The following is a 22,268-nucleotide window of genomic DNA, read 5'->3' on the forward strand; positions in this document are numbered from 1 at the left end:
TCTTAAAGTCCTCTAACATCATCATAAGAAGTGATTTTAATTCTGTATCCTGCTTTTCCAGTGTGATGTGGTGTTCAGGGCTTGCTATGGTGGGAGAACTGGGTTCTGGTGATGCCAAGTAACTTTGGTTTCTGTTGTTTAAGTTCTTGAGCTTGCCTTTCACCATTTGGTTAACTCTAGTGCTACCTGCACTCACTGGTTCTGACTAGAGACTGTCTTTCCATTTATCTTGCTTGTGTCAGAATTACTCAGGGTCCAGATGTCTCTGTGATCCTGTGATCCTATGATCCTGAGCTCCCACTGCTCTGAGTACAGTGTCTCCTCTAGAATGTCTCAGGATAAGGTGTCTTCATGAGAACAGACCAGCTAGGTGTTCACTGCTCTGAGTGCAGTGGCTGCTCTAGAATGTCTCAGGATATGGTGTCTGCTGTTCTGAGTTCCGTGGCTCCTCCAGGATGTCTCAGGGTATGTTGTCCCCTGCTCTGAGGTTGGTGACCTCTCTTTGATGTCTCAGGATATGGTTTCCACATGGGAGCATAACAGCTGGGTATTTGCCACTCTGAGGTCAGTGGCCTCTCTGGGATGTCTCGGGATATGGTTTTCCACAAAAGAGCAGACTGGCTGGGTATCTGCTCCAGCCACAGTGATCCAAAAAGGGGTGGAAGGGGAATAGTATTCTGCAGGGGATAGTATTCTGTGGAGTTTGTGTGCCTGAGGGCTCCTGAGAACTTTCTACTCCCAGCTGTGGCTCTGGGGTGTAGGGCGATGTGTGACTGATCTTACCTGCCTCTCTGAGGTCAGTGGTCTCTCTGGGATGTCTTAGGATATGGTTTCCACATGGGTGTAGACTTGCTGGGTGTCTGCTCCAGCCACAGGGGTCCAGAGAGGGGCAGAAGGGCACCATTTTCTCATTCTTAATTTTAAAGGAAATTCTTTCACATTCTCTCTATTTAGTATATCATTGGCTATAAGTTAGTCATATATAGCTTCTCTTGTATTTCGGTAAGACTGCTCTATTCCTGCTTTCTTCAGGCTTTTATTGTGGACAGATATTGAATGTTTCCAAAGTTCTTCTTCTGAATCCTTACATGCCATGCTGCATTTATTGGTTTGCCTATTGAGCCTCTCTTACATCCCTGGAATAAAGTAAGATCATTAATAATCTATGAAGCTTCTTCATGTGTTTTTTTAATTCCTTTGCAAATGTTTTATGAAGAACATTTGTAGCTATGCATATCAGAGAATTTGGTCTATAGTTTTGTTTTTGTTGTATGTTTATCTGGTGTCAGTGTGATGCTGGGTCACAGAATGTATCTGGTGGTGTTTCTTCCTTCCCCATGGTCTGGAAGAGTTTGAAAAGCATTGCTGTTGGCTCTTCTTTAAATATTGGGCAAATTCAGCAGTGACTGCATCTGCTTCCAGACTCTTCTTTGTTGAAAACTATTACTGTTCAAATTCCATTATTTGTGGGTATTTTAAGATATTTCTATTAATTTTGGTTAGTTCATTTTTGCTAGATTTTCCAGTTTTTAAAATATAAGCTTTCAGAGTGTCCCCTAGGTCTCATTGTAATCTTTTGTAACACTTCCTTTTCATTCCTAGTTTTATTAATCTGGATTTTCTTTTTATTGGGGTTAGGTTCGGCTTTATCAATTTTCCTTATTTTTGTAAAGAACTAAATCTCCCCCCTTTTAAATGTATATGGGTGTTTTGTCTGAACTTATGCCTGTGTAGCACATGTATGTAGTACCAGCAGATGTCAGAAGAGGGTATTGGATCCCCTGGGACTGAAGTTCCAGATGGTTGTGTGCTGATATGTGGGTGCTGAGAATCGAACCCAGGTAATCTACAAGAGCAGACAGTGCTCTTAACTGCTGAGCCATTACTCCTGCCCAAAGACTTAACTCTGGATTAACCTTATGTATTGTTCTTTTAGTCTTCATTTCATTAAATTGTTCCCTTCTCTTCAATATATCCTACCATCTAATGTTTGGGGTTGGTTTATTCTTGTTTTTCTGAGACCATGTGTTTGTCATTGTGTTATTTGTTTATGACCTCTCTGCTTGTTTAAGTACTCAAAGCCATAAGCTCTCATTTTAGAGATACTTTTGCTGTACTTCAGATGTTCTGGTAGGTTGTGCTTCATTTTCATCGATTCTAGGGACTTTAGAATTACTCTGCATTGTCTTCCATGGTCCACTCTTCACTCAGGGTATTATTGTTCAGCCCCGAAGTACTTGCACTGCTGAAATGTGCTTCTATTCTGTATCTTTTGAGTGGAATTCTCCCTTATATTAAATCTACTTAATCTGTGGTGAAGTTTAACTCTGAACTTTCTTGACTGATTTTCATTTGGATGACCTTTCCAAACAGGGGAAGACATTGAAGCTACCTATTGTTGTTATTTTAGGATCTACCTACCTTTAATGTTAGAAATCGGGAGCCCTAATATTCACTGCATATATGTTTATAATTGTTATGTCTTCCTGAAGAATTTGTTCACCATGGTACTATGTAATGGCCTTATTTATCTCTTTTAATTTTGAAGTCTATTTTATCAGATACCAGAATAGCTACACCAGCTAGTTTTAATCTTTTCTTTGCTTTATAAATGGATATTTGCCAGTTGACATTTATTTCTATTTATGTGTATGGTATGCATGTATGTCTATGTGGGAATATGCCACATTAGTGCAGGTGATCATAGTGGCCAGAAGAGGTATATGGATTCACTGGAGCTGGAGTGATAGACATTTGAGAATCACTGATGTTGATACTGAGAACCAAAGTAGGATCCTCACAGGAAGTGTTCTTAATGGCTGAGCCCTATCTCCATCCAAGTCTTTGACAGTTATATGTATTCCTTGGAGTCAACAGGTACTTGTATCTGTGTGATTTTTTGTTTTGTTTTAGTGTATTTGTGTGTGGGGGGGTATAATTTGTCTGTGTGCATGTATGTGAAGGCTAGAAGATGACATCAGGTATTATCCTTTGGAACATGGTTAATTAAACTCCTTTGAGGTGGGATCTTTTTTGCCTGGAGCTCATTAATTAGTCTACATTGGCTATTTAGAAATCCCCAGAATGGATGGATGGATGGACAAAGTGATTGATTTCAGCAGAATCTCATTCTGTATCTCTGGCTGTAGCTCATAGGTAGCCTTGCACTCATGAATGAGCTTTCTGCCTTGGCCTCTAGCTCTTCCTGCTCCAAGTCATCCACAGACCCCATTCTACATGACTCTCACATCAGCCAGCACAGCATCTTCATGTTTATTCACGTGGTACCATGTGTAAAATCCTATTTTCTTTTAAAGCTGATTAACAGTCTAGTGTAGAGGGCCTACACTTTGTTTATCCATCCTTAGAACTGTTTTATCCATAGACTCCATTTTGTTGTCTGTCTGTCTGTCTGACTGTCTTTCTCTGTTTCTCTCTCTCTCTCTCTCTCTCTCTCTCTCTCTCTGTCTCTGTATTTTTATCTCTCTTTTTCTGTAATGTGTGTGTGAGAGAGAGAAAGAGAGAGAGAGAGAGAGAGAGAGAGAGAGAGAGAGAAGGAGGAGGAGGAGGAGGATATGAGATGAGATTTTCTGGTTATTTGATAATTATATTAATAAGTGTTTATATACATACTTTGGCAAAACAGAGGTAACTGAGAAAATTGAATAAATGAAGATTACCACAAGTTGTCATCAATTGCTGTGGATGATCCAGGCCATGACAAGAAATAGTTGTTTTACATTTCCCCAAACGATACAGTGGGAAGTACAAAACACTCATGTATCTGGCATGTGGTTTTTCTTTTATGTATACCATCACACATTTGACAATAAATAGGTTTAGCAACAACAAAAAGACAACTCTGTTTTTCCAGTGAAGCTCATACAAACTGCTTTACAATGCATAACTGATGCTAGTACCTTGGTTCATCTTAAAGGAATTTATCCATCCCTGAGTAGCATCATGCTTACCATCCTTCCAAATGTGGATCTGAAAATGGTAATTTTATGTTTTTCAGTACTGAGAATCAAAAAAGGACTGACTGTGGCATAGCCATGGACTGTGAGAATGTGGACACAATACAAAATCTGACCATCATTGATACTTCTTATGTAGGAGACGATACTGTCCAAGGTGTACATCAGCACGAAGAAGCTCATGAGACACAGAATGGTCCTCATGGCTCTTTGTTCTGCAGATGGTTTGAGGGAAAGGCTGGTGCTATAAAGAAACTGGGACTGCTTCCTATGTCTATATAGAAAAGTTACCATGGACCCACTTGAGAGGAGCATGAGACCTACAAAGATGATGTCCCTGGAGGTCAACAGTATAAAAAAGTGTGATGGACAGAGTAACTCATGGGTGCCAGAGAGCAAGATGCTGTGAGATATATAAAGCTAGGTGAGGTCAAATTAGGCTTTGCAGTTATGTATGTAATAAGGGGACTACTAATGACCGTATAGAAGACACCCAGGAGAAGAAGGCAACTTAGCATATGCCATGGAGATTTGTGCTTGAACTTTGCTAGGCAGGAGCTTCTGGGACTGAGGGTAACAGCCTGGAGGATACTGAGCAGGCTGGTGGAACAAAGAGAGAGGGTCCTAAAAAACCTGTACAAGGACATAACAAACTTGCATGTGGTGTCATCCCACCTCCTCCATGGCATAAAAATGTCTGTAGTGACTAAAATCAAGACTATCAGCATCAGCAGGTGGATTAGAGACAAGAGACCAATGGGCAGGTCAGTGAGTCTGGACCTCTGCCCATGAATGAACTTGAGGATGTAGAAGAGAAAAAGGAAGCTGTTGCCTAAGATCCCAATGCCAGCTCCAGAATAAATAGTGTTTCTTATCTTAGTGTTATGTGACAGTCTATTGATGTTATTCATTTTAAGGCTGAAAGAAGCAGGTGGAAACTGTGCAGGGAAAATAGCATAAAGATTCCTTACTCCAGATCTAGCCTTGCTCAACAATTTTAGACGATGACAGCCCCACTACTCTCAGTACGACATGTCAATGTTCTTCAGTTCAGCCTTATTCTACTTACTATTGCCTCCACCTAAAGGTGGCCAGAAGCCACAGCCACTCTCTCTGCTGTTTCAACAGTTATGTGACCCATCCGTATATAAGCTTTCTTACATATTAAAACTGCCATGTGTTGGACTGGAGAGATGGCTCAGTAGTTAAGAGCACTATCTGCTCTTCCAGAGGTCCTGAGTTCAATTCCCAGCAACTACATTGGGGCTCACAACCATCTGTAATGAGATCTGATGCTCTCTTCTGGTGTGTCTAAAAACAGCAACATTGTACTCACATACATAAAATAAATAAATCTTAAAAAGCCTGCCATGTATCATGGAAATATTTCTTTTCCTATTGATTCACATTTGAGGTTTTCTGAGAAAACAGCAATGTCTCTCAGTTCCTAGCCTGCACAAAGCCAATGAAAACCTTAATTCTATATCAAGATATAATTCTATACCAATGTAAGAAATTATAACTTCAATTTTAAATGAATTACAACGATTTCTACCACTGTAAGATTATGGCTACACAATGATTTGTTCAATAATAAAATTAGTAATCCATCCTATTTCCTCCCTGTTCAAACTTATGACTATTTTATCCCTTAAAATGACAACCTATCTATAATTGGTAAAGTAACCATAGCTCAGACACTCAAACCCAAGGGATTGGGCTGATGACTCTTCATGGCTTCTTCCTGCTAAATTGGGGCAATGAGAAATTCTTTAAAGGGGTGTTCAGGGGAAGGAAAATTAGAAAAATTGGTTAGACTTCAGAATTCTAGCTTTAGCAGCTGTTATCCAGTCTCTGTAGCTTAGATGGCTCATGGCTTGACTGAAGTTCTGACTGAATCCATCTGAAAGGTTAGATAAGGCGACATCATCTGGAATCAGTAGCAATTTCTGAATCTGTTCTGGAAGCAAGTCTCTGGACAACATCAGGAAGCAGGGGGCTGGAAAAGAAAGTCAGTTCAACATCTCTGAAGATGGCTCTTTTAAAAGCTGTACATTCTGTAATATATGAATCTTACAACCAAAATTTTAGTACCTTGAAGACATTCATATGTCTTGTGCAGGGTGCACAGATCAGTTAAGGATGAAATTTGCTCCTTGTTTGAGCAGGGGAAAGACAACTGTCTTTTTCATGAGTTAACTTTATCAATAGCCAATTGTAATAAATCTCCATTCATGCCATATGAAGGAGGGCACAAAGAATATTAAGGATTCCATAATCAACAAGATTTATTGTCTCATTTTAGCTGAAGGTTTGGCTAGAGACATTTTTATATCTAAGCCAGTTACTGAGCTGTTTCAATATCAAAGAAGCAGAAGATAAAGTTATCTGTCCTGTTTGATTTTCTTGAGTTTTTCAAGATCTTTAGGGAGTCTTCCTCTGTCATATCTGATCCTTATCACTCTGAAAGGGGTCCAAAGCCTTTTCTCTTTTTCTGCCACCACAAATGAAGAGGCTCTCTCCTAAAATAGCATGTTCTTGGTCCAGTAACCAGAAATCACTAAAGGTATAGCTTGACTTCTCTCCTAGAGAAATTTTAATATAACCACCAAACAAATAACAACACACATGTTGATAATTAAAGCAATTCAAAGCAATTAAAACAATCTAAACAAATGTTAACCATGGAGACAGTGCCTCTTCACCATCTCCTGTTTTTCATCTTTTAATTAAAGATCAAAAGCTCAATATTTTATACATCTATGTATATTTAAATCCCCCCTACTATGGAGATTAATATCTCTGTTGGTACATATTGTAGTATGCCACTTTCTCTTTATATAATTCTCAGATCCTAAGTTTCTACTGTCTGAGATAGGTTAGCTCCCTATCCCCTGCTTTTGATCTAATTTTTAAGGTTTGAAAGCCTCAATATTTATTATCTATATTTAATTCTTTTATAAGCCTATTTTCAGGCTCTCTTTTTGTCATACCAGGCTAAACAATCCCAGAAATCCCATGTGAATTATGTTCAAAGATTTTGAGAATTTGCCCTGGTAAGACTTATAAATTTCTTTAAAGCATGTTTTCATTTAATCTCTCTTACTTCTCCCTGCTGTGGAGCTTAATATCTCTGTATACTTAAGAACATTTAACCAATTACCATTATATTCTTTTCTATCCTTAAAATGAATTAAATCAAATTCATAAATCTTTTATTTATCTGGTGCCTGGAGGCAGGCAGATTTTGTTGTCTGCTTCTCATTGTCTTTTTCCTAGCACCTGGCCAAGGAAACAGCCAGCCTTTTGCACAGCAGGGGCTCCCAGTATCTCTGAGCTGAGGCTCTCTCTAGTGAACTGTGACTTTGATAGCTTAGAAACAGCTTCTCCCCTTCTTTGGACTTATATATCAATTGTGTGTGTGTGTGTGTTCCATCCAAGAATCTCTAAATAATTTCAAAAAATGAGTTTTAACCCACCAAGTTGTGTGCCATCCTGTAGAGGGAGCTGGCTACACCTTTTTGGCTCCTGGAGGGTTGTACATGCACAATCTGGGTTTGCGAATGAAAGACACACACACACACACACACACACACACACACACACACACACCAGTTATTTTTAAATGCCTTGGCTAACTCAAAGGCTGGGTGGTTGTAATCTTCTCCTGTGGCTAGCATTTCCCTCCTGTAATTCTGGTTTAAAGCCCTCTAACACTATATTTTATCTTTGTTGCCTTGGCTCCTTCTGGGCGGCTCCCTAGTCTCTGCTGCCCAAGATACTTCTGAGCAGCCCTTTCAGGGCCACATTACTTCTCACCTACATTTTGGATGATTTTCCTTCTGAAGCTTTAAATCTGATCATCTCCCTCTGAATCATAGTGTTTGTTTCTCTTTTTTTCTCTTAGTTCCCAGTCCAGGCAAATCAGTCTGCCTGCCAAGCCATTGGCCATTGGCTCTTTACTGATCAATCAAAAAAAAAAAAATTGGGGACAAGGACTTTCAGTGATTGGATATGCAGATTCCCAATTTTGGGGGTCTGATTAATTCAAAGCATTGGAACTAATCCCCAACAAGATTTGGTGAAGGATCATCTAGAAGATATTATTCTCATGCAATGCAAGCATTTAATTTAGTTCAACTATCATAATCCTAAATTATGTAATAATTTAGAAATTATTATACAATAAATAAGCAATAATTTTCATTTGAATATCAAGAGCATATTTGTTGTCTGCTTCTCATTGCCTTCTTCCTAGCATCTGGCCAGTGAAACAGCCAGCCTTTTTGCACAGCAGGGGCTCCCAGTGTCTCTGAGCTGAGGCTCTCACTGGTGAACTGTGACTTGGATAGCTCAGAAACAGCTTCTCCCCTTCTCCTGGATATATATATATATATATATATATATATATATATATATATATATATATATATTGTGTGTGTGTGTATGTGTGTTCCATTCAAGAATCTCTAAATAATTTCAAAACTGAGTTCTAACCCACCATGTTGGGAGAAAGGGGATGGCATCTGAAATGTAAATAAAATATCAAAAAAAGATGTATGCTGTGGCATACACACCCCAACCCAATTCACAAAATGAATGAAATGAAAAAAAACTAAGGTAGATGGTCAGTTTAAAACTTTAAAAATGAGATGCTCAGTGTTAAGAGAGTTTGCTGCTCCCACAGAGGACCCAGGTGTAATACCCTCCACTCCCATGGCATTTCAAAACTGTAACTGCAGGTGCGTAGGATCCAAATATTCTGAGAGCCTCAGACAACAGCCATGTGTTACAAATACATACATGCAGGGAAAAAAACGCTAACACACATTAAAAAATAAACAAATCTAAAAAATTAAGTACAAATTTTTCTAAAATAAAATGATATAGCATTATTAGGAAGAGTTAAACTTTTACAAGATTAATAGACTGTGAGTTCTGTGTACTAGAAGAGCTTTAAATAAGTTTATCAAAGTTTTACCAAGTGATTCATGTTGGATTACCCTGTTCTTTATATAATGGGTTTGATAACCTTGATCTCAATTTCAGCAGAATTCAAAAACAAAACAAAACAAAACTGGCAGAAAACAAAAGAAAGAAGAAGGAGGAGGAGGAGGGGGGAGGAAGATGGAGGAGAATACAGGTTGATTCACAGATATGTTATACTCTGTCTATTAAGAAAAAGAAATGAGTCACAGAAGAGGTGACATAGGCTTGGGAAAGTTTCCTCCATGTGAGAGTCAGAGGATGAACCAATTTGATGGACAGATCGCGGAAATAATATAGTCAAGGAGGAAGAAGTGACCAAGAAAAACCCAAACCCTCTTTTGTTAGAGTCAGCCATAGTAATATCACCTGCAGGATTATAGAGGTAATAATATAATATTATTATATTATTATATATATATATTATATATATAATAATATAATAATTATTATATAGGTAATAATTATTATATTATTGCCCTGAACTACAGACTTCAAGGAAGTGAGGACTGCAGACTGTGCCATCCTGCAGTTACTGCAATCAGGGAGAACCCTGTAGTGCCTGGCATAACCAAATGAGCCTCGCACAGATGACAAGTGCTCAGGGCAGGGACCTGAACTTGTGACCTGGAGGAAGATAGAGAGTGAAATGGGAGGGGAAAACCCCTCTGCAGATGCCCTGCAGGATGGTGCTTATGGCCCTGTGTGTGCACTGATCCAGGGAGAAGTAGGAAGGACAGACACATCTGTTTCCTCCTCCTCAACATGAAGTCAGCCTGCCCATGTCCTGGTGCAGAGAGGGTGTGAGTAGCGCATGGTTTCTGTCAGGGCGATCAGCACCTGTCCACTCTCACATTTGTGAATCAGCCAATTGTGTTCGCACCATCACACAGCTCACGTTTACCATGTTCTCATCCCCTCACCCCCTCTGTGAGCCAACGTGAGATGGACACAGGAGTTTGGACGTGGAACAGACTCCTCCATCTGCTTGTGGGACTGTGATGGGGTGGAACTGAACAGTGTGCTCTCTTTGTTGCACAATTCTGTCTGGAAAACTAAGAGGACTCAGGGAGACGCTGATGCATCAAGGAAGAAAGCCACCAGCAAGCAGGTGTTAGTGCTGTGTCTAGAGAGGCCATGAAGAACAGAAACTGCAGGAACACTGGGGCAGATGCCTGGAGAACATCCTGATTAGGAAATGATGGCTACTTCTGAAAAGTATCTTGACAATTAATCTCTGTCATCTTTTAAAAACTAAAACTGTTGTGGGTACCTCTTGGGGTTCATACTTGCAGCTAGGATGCCGACCAATATTTACACATGTACCCAGAAACAATAGCAGAGTTAAGTCCTCTTTTGAAATACAGACTCAGGAGGCTGCAGCAGAGAAGCCTCAGGTCTGACCCAGCTGCCAGCCTGGGTGACCACAGCCTGCAGCAGACTCTTCTTGCCTTTTCAGCTCAGTGAGAAAACACCAGCCAAGACTGGCTCTCTGCACAGCTCTCACTCTCCCTCTTAATCTTATTCACTGCGTGCAGCAGTAAGAAAGATGTGTGCCCATGTTTGCCTGTCCTGATGGGTTTATGAAAAATATAGACAGAGAAAATCTGAGAGCTAAGCACAGAGCAGGACAGGATGCAGCTTGACCAACTTTCTCTGACTAGGGCAACAGAAGGATGGATGGACACAGGCTTTGTTTCTCATAAGCTCTTGGAATTTGGATCCTGGTTCTTAAGACACCAGGAAGAAAAACTATAAATGTGTTCACTGTGTGATTAATATCTGGGAGCTGCCTCATGAAAGTGCCCTCAGAGAACATGTGTAGTGCACAGACAGTGAACCAAGAACACTAGTGTATAATTTCTGAAAGTAAATCTGGATAAAATTCCTTCAGGAGAAAATATTGGTGAGAACCTTGAAGTAATGGGAGGTCGTTCCTTACTGGATGACACTGGTACATCAAGGACATTTCTTTCCAAACACAATGGAATTGTTTTTAATTACTCAAAATATAGAAGTTGCATACATCATAGTTTTGTTTCAGTTAAGAATATAATAAAAGTAAAGATTTATATGAAGCTATGAAATGAAAACATCAGTTTTTATAATAAGTACACACATAATTTTAAATCACTATAATATACTACATCATCCAAGGAAAAAAGATAGAATTCTTCATGGTGGGTGATTTAATTAAAACAAAATGTAAATATGAAACTTTGGTGTTTCCAATGGAAAATTAACTAATTTTAGGGGTTTTAGGAAATATCCTAAGTAGAAAACATGCTCTTTACCTGTGTAGAGCATAATCTCCTATGGCTGTCAGAGCTCAGCGTCTCCTTTACAGACACTGAAAACCTTCCTACAGCCCCCAGCTCCACCTCCCACAGCCTGCCTGGGACCCGACCACCTTCTGATTTTGCACTTGGGTGCAGGGCACTTACCCAGATGGACATGTCATGGGGGGACTCTGTGACTGAGGAGATCCTGCTTAGGTGAAGGGAGTCTTTAATGCATTTCTACAGCTTTCAGTTTTCGTGTCTGTTGAGGATGAGAAGTTCCCGCTGGGGAGCACGGAAGCATGGCATCCCAGTGGAGCACCCTACCTCCCTGTTTATCTCACTCACTGTGTCCTGGATGACAGCCATCTGCAGAGGGCTGAGGACAACTTTGAGTTCCCTTGCCACACCTGTGGGATGGACCAGAAAGTTTATATCATACAGACAAGCCTAATTTTTCTCACTTTACACCTTAGACTTAATTGGGACTAATTTTATTCTTTGTAATCCCTGTCTTTAAGATGTGCCCCTTCCATTACTTCTCAGGGCTCTGGGGGTCCTCTCCCTACAGTGTTGAGTGACAGCCTGTCCCTGGGCCAGCCCTCCCATGGAGCACCTGGTTTCCATTTAGTGTTGGTTCTGTGTTCCCTGGTTTCTGAACTGTGTTTCATGCTGTAAGACGTGAGTGTGAAACCAGATACTGTGGTAGGAGACCATGGAGATGAAATCTACTCTGTCTTTGGTGCCCCAATTTTAAGAGGTGGAACCTCAGAAAAAGAGATCAGTCTCAGAAAGATGATGATGAAATTCTGGGCAAACTTTGCTAGGAATGGGAATCCCAATGGTCAGGGGCTGCCCCATTGGCCAGAGTATGACCAGAAGGCAGGTTATCTGCAGATTGGAGCCACCACCCAACAAGCCCAAAGACTGAAAGATAAAGAAGTGGCCTTCTGGACTGAGCTTCTGGCTAAGAAGCCACTGCAGACAGGACACACTGAGCTGTGAATGAGAGGCTATGCCAGCCTCAGCCTCAGCCTCAGTCTCAGGGGAGCCTAAATGAGACTACTTCACATGGAAGATGATTGTGGCCAAGGGTTTGGGGAGACTGCAGAATTGTGTGGTGGGAGTGGGCAGAGGCCAGGGAGAGAATATTTGCACATGTGGACTCAATTTGAAAAATAAATTTTGTTTCATAAATCAAATAAATATCCTAGATCCTAGATTGGAGATGAATCTGTGCTCCTCAGAGAGAGGCAATGTCACAGGAAGATACCTCTGCAGAGAAAGCTTTTGATTATCCAGAAACCTAAAGACAAGCAGAGGGGAAAGGAGTGGGGATTTTGGTTCACCTTCTCTTTGCTTCTGATTGATGACATCAATACATGAAGACATTTACTTTAAAGGGTTTGGTGAGTTGTTAAGGGGAAGTGGGGGATAATAGGAGAGTTCCTGGAATCACAGATCCAAGCAGAAGTTACACACATAAACTGATTTTTCCGTGTATATCTATGATAAGTGTATGAGAAAAATCCAGAGCAGGTATGAAACATCAGAAAGGCATGAGGCCCTGCTCAGATTTTCTAATCCTAATGAATGAAATCTGAAATGAAAAATGAAATAAAAAAGTACAGGCTTTAAAAAAAAATAAAAGTGAATCTAAAATAAAGTGATATCAAAACCAGAGATGAGAGTCAAAGCTGAGAGCCACAGCCAGGTGAAACATGGCTTGGAGTGAGGCCACGTCTGCTTAGATCCCAGCCTCTGAGGAGCAGGAATGGCTACCACTCCCTTACTAACCTCAGGAAGAGTCAGTGCTTTGTCTGAATGGAACCATATGCATTGTGCTTCAGTCTCATGTGCAGGCATGGTGCACTACCTGCATCCAGGACTCAGGAGATTGAAGCTGGGCATATTTAGTTCAAGAGCAGCCTGGGTGATTCACAGAAACCTTATCAAGAAAAGCAGCCATTTTAAGGAGATCTTCAATTAGCTATTCAAAATAGAAAACAATCTCAGTGTGTTCAAGACTATTCCCCACTTTCTTTTCTATGAGGTTCTGTCGATCTGATTTTACATTAAAGTCTTTGATTCACTTGGACTTGAGTTTTGTGCAGACTATAGATAAGGATTTGTTTGCATTCTTCTATATATGGAGACCCAGTTAGTTCAGCACCATTTGTTGAAAATGCTTCCTGCTCCCCATTACATAGTTCGGGATTCTTTATCAAAAATCAGTTACCTATTGGTGTGTGGATTTACATCTGGGTTTCAATTCCATTCTATTGATCAACCTGTCTGTTTTTATGCAATGTGGATTTCATTATTATAACTCTGTAATAGAAAATTGTTTTAGCTATCTGCGTGTTTTGTTTTTCAACATGAAGTTGAGTATTGTTCTTTCAAGGCCTTTAACATGTTGTATTGGAATTATTATGAGGATTTTTCTTGACTGTAGTTTGCTTTTGGTAGAAAGGCCATTTGACTATGTTAATCCTAGTGAACCATTAACATGGAAGATCTTTCCTTCTTTAGATATCTTCTTCAATTTTTTTTCGAAGATGTTCAGTTATTGTCATACAGGCCTTTCACTTGCTTTGTTAGAGTTACTCCAAGATTTTGGATATCATTTGTGGCTATTGTAAAGGGTGCTGTTTCTTTGATTTCTTTCTCAGGCTGTTTATAATTTGTTTGTAGGAGGACTACTGATTCTTTTTATGTTAATCTTATATCAAGACATTTTGCTGAAGGTGTTTATCAGCTATAAGAGTTCACTTGTCAACAAATTTGGGGTCACTTATGTATACTATCATATCATTTGCAAATAATGATATTTTAACTTCTTCCTTTTCAATTTGTATCTCCTTGATCTCCTTTAGCTGTATTATTGCTCTAGCTAGGACTTTAAACACCACATTGAATAGATATGAAGAGGATGAGCAGCCTTGTCTTGTTCCAGATTTTAGTGGAATTGCGTTAAGTTTCTCTCAATTTAATTTATTGTTGGTTATTGGCTTGGTGTTTATTACAGTTATTATCTTAATGTATGTATCCCTGATTTTCCCAAGACTTTATCATAAATAGTGTTGGATTTTCTCAAAAGCTTTTCAGATTCTATTAAAATGCTTGTAGTTTTTACTCTTAGCTTATTTATATGGTAGATTTCATTCATAGATTTTCATATGTTGAACCATCCCTGCATCTCTGGGAGGATGCCAATTGGATTATGGTGAATTGTCATTTTGATGTGCCCCTGAATTTGGTTCAGAGTATTTTATTGAGAATTTTTGAATCAATGTTCATGAGAAAATAATTGGTCTTTTCTTTCTTTGTTGAGCCTTTGTGTGGTTTGGGCAACAAGGTGACTGTGACCTCATAAAATGAATTTGACAATGTTTTTTCTGTATCTATTTTGTGAAACAATTTGAGAAGTATTGGTATTAGCTTTTCTTTGAAAGTCTGGTAGAAGTCTTTACCTTCTGTCCTTTGGGTTTTAATAACTGCTTCTATTTCCTTAGTGATTATATATCCATTTAAATTTTTATCTGATCTTGATTTAACTTTGGTGAGTGGCATCTGTCAAAAACATTGTCTATTATTTTTAGAGTTTTCAGTTGTCTGGTATACAGGTGTTTAAAGCATGAGGAAATGATTCTTTGGATTTCCTTGTGTGTTTTTATGCTCTCCTTTCCCACTGATTTCCGTAATTTGGATATTTTGTCTCTGCCTTTTAGTTAGGTTCAGTAAGGGTTTGTCTGCCTTGTTGATTTTCTTCAAGAAACATTTTTTTTTGTTTCATTGATTTTTTGTTTTTTTATATTTTATTTTATTTTTTTACATTTTATTTACATTTCAGATGCCATCCTCTTCCCCATTTCCCTTCCCTAGAAAACCCCTATCCTATGCCCCCTTTTCCTTCTTGCTTTTATACATTTTTAAAAATGTTAAACAAAGGCTTTATGAGTTTGGTAATGTTCAAGCAGAAGTGTAACCCAATACCCAACCTAGATATACCAACTATATTTGACTGGTGGAGACCTGTGAAGATCTGCCTCCATGCCCCCTCTCTTTCTCTCTCTTCTTCTCTCTCATCAAATAGCTTCTCTTATCCTTCATCTTCTCCTCTCCTTACACCATCTCTTCCTCTCGGTACTCCTTCCCCCTTTGCTCCTCCTACATGTTACCATTTCCTGTTAAAATAAAATTTTTTTCTCAAAATACAGTTAGAGCATACTTATTCCTAATTGTACCAGTGAGGTACAAGATAGTCCTAATACCCTGTCCATCATTTTGTTGACTAACCAGAACCTCTGTTATCTCTACTAACTAAAACACTTAGTTTTGAACCTGGCTTTTTTCTTGGCTTTAGAATGAATGGCAGCTGAAAATCATCCACTCACATCTTTTCTCTCAAAGTAAATATCCAGGATTGGCTATGAGACTATAGGTCTTCAACCCCGTCAGAAATCCAGAATGACTGAGTTAACTGAAGTTATGGGAAGCACTAAATATAGCTTCTAAGACTTAGCAAATTTATAGAGATCGCTGAACACCTGGAAAGCCCCTATACTACTGAAGTTTGGAGCATCAAATCTTCAGCCTTCTAGCCCAGAATCATCTGACAGACCTTTGTGATGCAGAATTATTAAGGGCTGATTACTCTGTCTAGGCAGATATAATCAGTCGACTATTCTGCATGTGTGTCCTTTTCTGAACAGTAATTTGTCTGTAGATGGAAAGAGGCAATTCTTGCCTAGTGGCTGTCACCGCACAATTGGAGTATCTCCAAGGATGCTCAATTTCTTCTTAGAATCCACAACAGGAAGCTGTCAGGAGCAGACAGGTCTCTAATCAAAATGAACATTAATATATAAATAATTGTTACATCAATTCTATGGATTTCTGATGTTTTGAAAACCAACTGTCCATGTAAGGTAACCTGGACTGTTGTCTGTTAACTCCTCTCAGCTATTTCTAAATAAAATATGGAAAACACCCTAACATTAAACTCAAAGCCATGAATATGCTATAGTCCCCTAACTCATAGGCTAACTGTCCCCAATCAGTTAAAAAAGTTAAAGAAGGACTGGGTCTAAGCCTTGTATTTCTAAATGTGTTATACAGGCACAATGCCCATGAGAGTATCAATATTCATCTCACTTTTATATCAATAAGAAGCTCGTACCAATGAAAACCTTAAATTTGAAATCAAAGTAAATTTTGTACGATTTAGGAAATTATAGCTTCATCTTGATATTAATTATACAGATTTCTACCAATAGGTTATGACTATGCAATAAGTCCTAGCTAGTCCTCCCAGTTCCAACAAAACCACAACTTTTCCCTAGAAAGACAGACCAATATTAACCATCTTAGTCGCCAAGCCCAAGGAATAGGGGTGCTGACTCTTCTTTAACTTCTTCAAGCTGATTACAGGCATTGAGATATTAGAAGAGGGGTGGGGGGAAGAGTAAATTGATAAGCCTCTGATGCTGTGTCTTCACTGCATCCAGATGGAATTCCAGGACATTGGAGGTTTGGGCAGGTCTGCTCAGTATGCTCAGGATTTAGAAATTTAGGAGGCAGTTTATGTTAATGAAAACAGCATCATAGAAACAGGAAAATCTCACCCTCATAGAAGCATAAGTAGTGGGGATGGGATAAGGGGTTCCTGGGTGGTGGGGGGAATAGGATAAGGGGATAAAAAATTGAAATGTAAATATTACAACCAATTTTTAAAAGGGGGAAAAAAGTTGTTAGAACCAACATCTTTTAAAAAAAATGTCATCCCTCTTGGGAAAAATTTTTTTCTTGATACTAAAACTGTTCCTGAGAATTGTATATTGCAGAATACACAGCCTTGGTGTATCTTCTCATTATTGATTCTTTGTATCCTTCTCTTGGTTTCTATTTTATTGATTGCAGCAGAGGACAGCTGAGTCCAGGATGAGACTGGACTGTGGTGAATCTCTTTTTCCAGTAACAAAGGACTGTGGGCTCCTTCCTCCCTGGATGCCCCCACCTGGTTACATGTGTACAAAGGCTTAGTCAAGGACTTATTCTCACTTTGTTACAGCCACTGAAAGACTGGTCCAGCTTGAGACCTATGCCATGAGAGGAAGTCCACCCTTGACACTGCTAATGATTTTTTGCTATACTTGCAGACAGGAGCCAGCATAACTGTCATCAGAGAAGCCTCACACAACAACTGATGAAAACAAGCAGAGAGAACTACAGCCAATCACATTAGATGGAACTCGAGGAATCTGTATTTCTATTTCTATTATTATCTATCTCCAAGCTTTCTCATTGAACCTGAAGCACACTATTTCAGCCAGACTGGTAAGGCAGTGAGGTTCTCATTACTTGAATTACAGGCATTTGCATACATCCTTGACTTTCATTTGAGTGTTGTGGATCTGACCTCTGAAACTCATGCAGGTACAGCAATTATTTGTCAAGTGAGCCATCTCCCAACTCTCTCCCGAAGGTTACTACATGAAAATCACTCCTTGTCCATTAACAGTGAGGATCAAGTAAGATGGAGGACACAGTATACTGGTCCTGGACCCTACCACCTCTGGAATAAATAAGATGCTGCAGAAAGTAAGTAGCTCACAAATGTTGGGTTTCATTGAACCTTTAAGAGAGGTCTTAGAATATATCCATTAGTACTTGTTAACAGTCTGAGCTCTGGAGTCAGTCAGCATGGATATGAAGTCTCCTCTGTTACATAATGATGGATCCAGGAACAGATCTGCAGCCCGTCAGAGACCCCTTTACTCATCTGTTAGATAAGAAGGGCTGTGCTTACTTCTCAGGATGTTGTGGAAATAAGAAAACAGTATATAGTAGGTGCATTGTGCCCAGCGAGTGCTCCTTAAGTAATCCTGGGGGAGGGGGGGTCTGACTATGTAGCCTCACCAGAGGACACCATTTCTGTGGCTGGCCCACAGAAGGCACTGCAAACATTATCTATGAGAAAGTATTGTGGCTGTTGTCACTGTAGACATAGCTGTGATGAGGAATATCAGCCTCTGTGATGAGAGAGCTTGTGAGCATAAAAACTGTATTTCCAATATCCATTGCAGGTTTGAAGAGGCATGAATGATCTGACCAGTGCTAACTAGGCTGAAACTACTGGGCTTTTTGTTCTTTTCATTTACCTGTCCCAAGAATCATTCTTTTATTGACATGTGACCCTTTGTCAAGCAATGTGACTTATTAAAAATGAAGAGAGTACATGTAAACTACCCTTTTGCCAGCTTCTTTCCTCCCATGACCCAAAGTTTGAGTTATATCCTTCTGTTAAAAAAAAAAAACCCTAAAAATTGTTATTAAGTATATGGCTTTGTAAGTCTGGAATGTGTGTATAGCATTGACTCATTTGTGTGAATTGGTCTTTTAAAGCATTGAGTGACACACATACTATCACTTATGTGAAAACATACATGACAAAATGTGATATTTCATTGCTCATGTAAAAGCACATTTCAAGCTCATGTCTTTAAGACATCAGCTAATACCAAAGACTCACATGTCTGATCTGCTATTTACATGGGACTTTTGCAGGAAACTCCTCCAGAAGACACAACACAGGACACACAACACTGGAGCTGCCTTTAGCTGAGTGCCAGAAGCAAGCATGGCTCTGGCAGGAGGTTTGCTTTCCCAGGAGAGACTGAGAACAAGATTCAGGCGAGCAGAGAATGGTTTTAAAATCTGTGTTTGGTACATGTTTGTCATAAGGTTTTATTATAAAAAAGACACTCTAGTGTTCTTAGATTCTTATTATTTGATGTTAGGGGAAATACTTTAAATTTGTGTGTGTGTGTGTGTGTGTGTGTGTGTGTGTGTTCATGTCTGAGCATATAGGAACCTATGCATCTTGGTATGCATTTGGAAGTCAGATTTCCACATATTACACTGGTCCTGCCTTTCCACTTTGTTTAAGGTTGGGTCTCTTGTTATGCTCTACTGTGTGGGCCAGGCTAAGCACTGCAGAGCTTCTTGGAAATCACCTCCCATCTGCCCATAAGAACTGTGGGGTGAAAGATGCTTGGTACTCACTGTCTAGAGCTATGTGGATGCTAAGTATCAGTTATTTTTGTACAGTGAATACTTCATCCACTGAACCTCAGGGGCACAAGAGACAATGCTGTCATGTCTGTATGAAGATAATATGTCTATATTATGAGGAATCACAAAAACCATACAAAGATGCCATTTGAGTATTCTAGCCACTCAAGTGCATACACATCATAAATCCCATAAACACACAGATCGAGGACACTTGTTTCCATGCTGAATTGAAAGTCTGTCTATCAAGATAAAACAAAAAATTGTTGCCTTTTTGTTGGGAATGACCCTGCTTAAACATTCATGTCCTAAATCTGCCATAGGCCTAAGTTAGCCATACATGCCTACTGACACAATGTCTTGGCCTCTGTGGGAAAGTACTAACCCTAGAATAGATAGCTATAGATCTTGTAGACAGGTAGCCTTGGTGGAAAAGTACTAACCTAATCAGAACAAATGAACAATAGATCTTATGGACAGGTGCATAGTGACCTGTTCTACCCTGCTTCTTCTGTGAACTCTTCACCCAGACCAATAGTTCTTATGGACAGGTACATGGTGACCTGTTCTGCCCTGCTTCTTCTGAAAACTCTTCACCCAGCCAATATCCTGTTCCTGAGAACACCTGCACTCTCCAGAAACAAAGAAGATCCTACACCATCCTCCTACCCACATCCTGCTTCTATGTGTATATAACCCCGTGTGGAAAAATTAAAATTTGACAGGTCAATCAGACTTCCAGACTTGCTGTCATTTCTTGCATACCCCTGTCCCCCATTATCTCTTTCAGGTGGTCCCCTGGTTCCAGTCTACCGCCCTGCTGGTTTGGGCACCTTTGAATTGAACTTCCAAAAAAGAATGTATTTTGTGTCTCTGAGTCTAACAGTATTGTCAACCTCTTCCAGTCAATTCAAGGAAGCCTTCTTTTCTCTCACTGAGTTATCTTACTTTCCACAGCAAGTTCATGGTTTGTCTGTGTTCCACTGTTGCTGAAAATAACCAAGAGCTAGACAACTAAGCTGAAGCCAGAAGTCAGCTTAAAATATGGAAACAATGAGCCCAGAGGACATCAATTCAAAAGCTGAGTTCCAAGTAAATTTTTAGAAATAATTTTATGTCCCCTGCCTGCTTACCTTAGCAATCTAGAATGACTTATATGCAACTGGCTTATTAAACTTCTTAATACGGTGTATTCAGCTGCCTCATAAGCAGTAATGCTTCTCCAAAACAGGATTATCTGAAGCTATTCATAGTGCAAATTGAAGGAGAGGAGCAGAATTTCAGGAGAGCTGTTGGGTAGAGTCTTGAACCACCAGGGAACTGGCCAGTGTGCTGTGGAGATTTCCTGTTGTTAAGGGCTCCATCCCACAGCACCCTGTGCTGGAATTGCCTTGCACTTAAGGATTGAACACTATCACAAACCATATAGAGGACTTGTTTTAGTCATACATTCTGTTAATTCTAAATGGTTGTTTCTACTTTAAATCCTGGAAATTTTAAAAACTTGTTATTCTTAGTATTACTGTGCAAGTTACTGTGTGACTTTTGCACATAGTTTTATTTTGAAAATAATTTGTGTAATTCATTTTCTTTCTGCATCATAGCACTACTTATGGCAAAAAAGTCTCTCTATTTGGCAAAACAAATATAATAGGAAATTTAAATATCAAAATGTATTAGAAGTAGTCACATACTTACAAAGAGTGTAGGATTTTTAAGAACAAGATGGGCAAGAAGTACTTCACAGGGCTCCCTTAAAGACTCATTTAGAAATAAAATAAAATAAAATAATATAAAATAAAAAACATATTTGTCATATCTCGAAGGATGTGTGGTTCAATCTTCTGTTACATGTTTTCCATCATGTTGTTAAAGAAATCAGTTTAACAGAAAAACAATTTCATATTTCACATCTGACAAAACACATAGCATGCCATGATTGACATTTCTGATGCCAACACATTGGCTTTTCTTAAAGGATCTTGCCAGTCAGTAAAAACTCAAACATTTATCACACATGGATCTCAAAAAGTTAACAATATGCATTTCACTGCTCATAAACACAAAAGGGCTGACTGTGGCATACATGTGTACCACAAAGATATGGATGTAGTAAGAGGTTGGATCACTCAGGAACATAGTTCTTGAGCAGGAGACAATGCTGTCGAAGATGGACATCAGCACAAAGAAGCTCATGAGCATCAGGACGGTCTGGGTGGCCCTTTGCTCTGGGGATGCTTTTGGGGAAAGGCTGGTACCTTGTAGATGCTGGGCCTGTTTCTTGTGCCTGCACAAGAGAGCCACCATGTACCAAGTCGAGAGGACCATGAGACTAATAAGAAAGACTTCCCTGATGGCCAGCAGTGTAGTAAACATTCTTTGCATGAGGTAACTCAAGCGTAGACTGCAGCAGGACTGAGTAACATAAATGAAGTCATTCATGGTCAGTTTGGGGGTGGCAATGATTGATATCCAGAGGTGACTGCTAATTAACAAATAGAGGACACACAGCAAAAGAATGGCACATGAAATATGATGGGGAGATTTATGCTTAAAATTGGCTAAACAGGAGCTTCTGGGACTGAGGATGATGGCCTGGAGGACACTCAACAGGGTGGTGGTACAAAGGGAGAGACCCCACAAAATTCTGTTCCGGTAGACAAGAAATTTACATGTGAGGTTGTCCCATACACTCCAATAAATGAAAATGTCTGTGGTTAAGAATACCATGACCAGTAGCATCAGTAGTTGGATTAGGGACAAGAGACCAATAGGCAGGTCAGTGAGTCTGGGCCTGTGCCCAGAAATGAACTTGAGGATGTGGAAGAGAAGAAGGAAGCTGTTGGCTGAGATTCCAATGCCAATTTCAAAGAAAAGGGTGTTTCCTATGTTAGAATCAGTATGGAGTATGTTTTTATTCATCATATGTGAGAACAGAAGCTGAGAAAAA

General features: G+C 39.5%; 1 protein-coding gene and 1 pseudogene across 1 annotated transcript; both read right to left on the minus strand.

Moving 5' to 3' along the window:
* Window positions 1-3,941: 3,941 nt before the first annotated feature.
* On the minus strand, window positions 3,942-4,888 carry LOC117715701 (vomeronasal type-1 receptor 54-like; annotated as a pseudogene).
* A 16,419-nt stretch (window positions 4,889-21,307) lies between these two features.
* On the minus strand, window positions 21,308-22,261 carry LOC117715434 (vomeronasal type-1 receptor A11-like). The gene has a single exon (XM_034512243.1). It carries the CDS (start codon window positions 22,241-22,243, stop codon window positions 21,308-21,310), a length of 936 nt encoding a protein of 311 aa, XP_034368134.1. The 5' UTR covers window positions 22,244-22,261.
* Between the last annotated feature and the right edge of the window lie 7 nt (window positions 22,262-22,268).

Source organism: Arvicanthis niloticus, chromosome 9, assembly GCF_011762505.2.
Source record: "Arvicanthis niloticus isolate mArvNil1 chromosome 9, mArvNil1.pat.X, whole genome shotgun sequence".
Lineage (NCBI taxonomy): Eukaryota > Metazoa > Chordata > Mammalia > Rodentia > Muridae > Arvicanthis > Arvicanthis niloticus.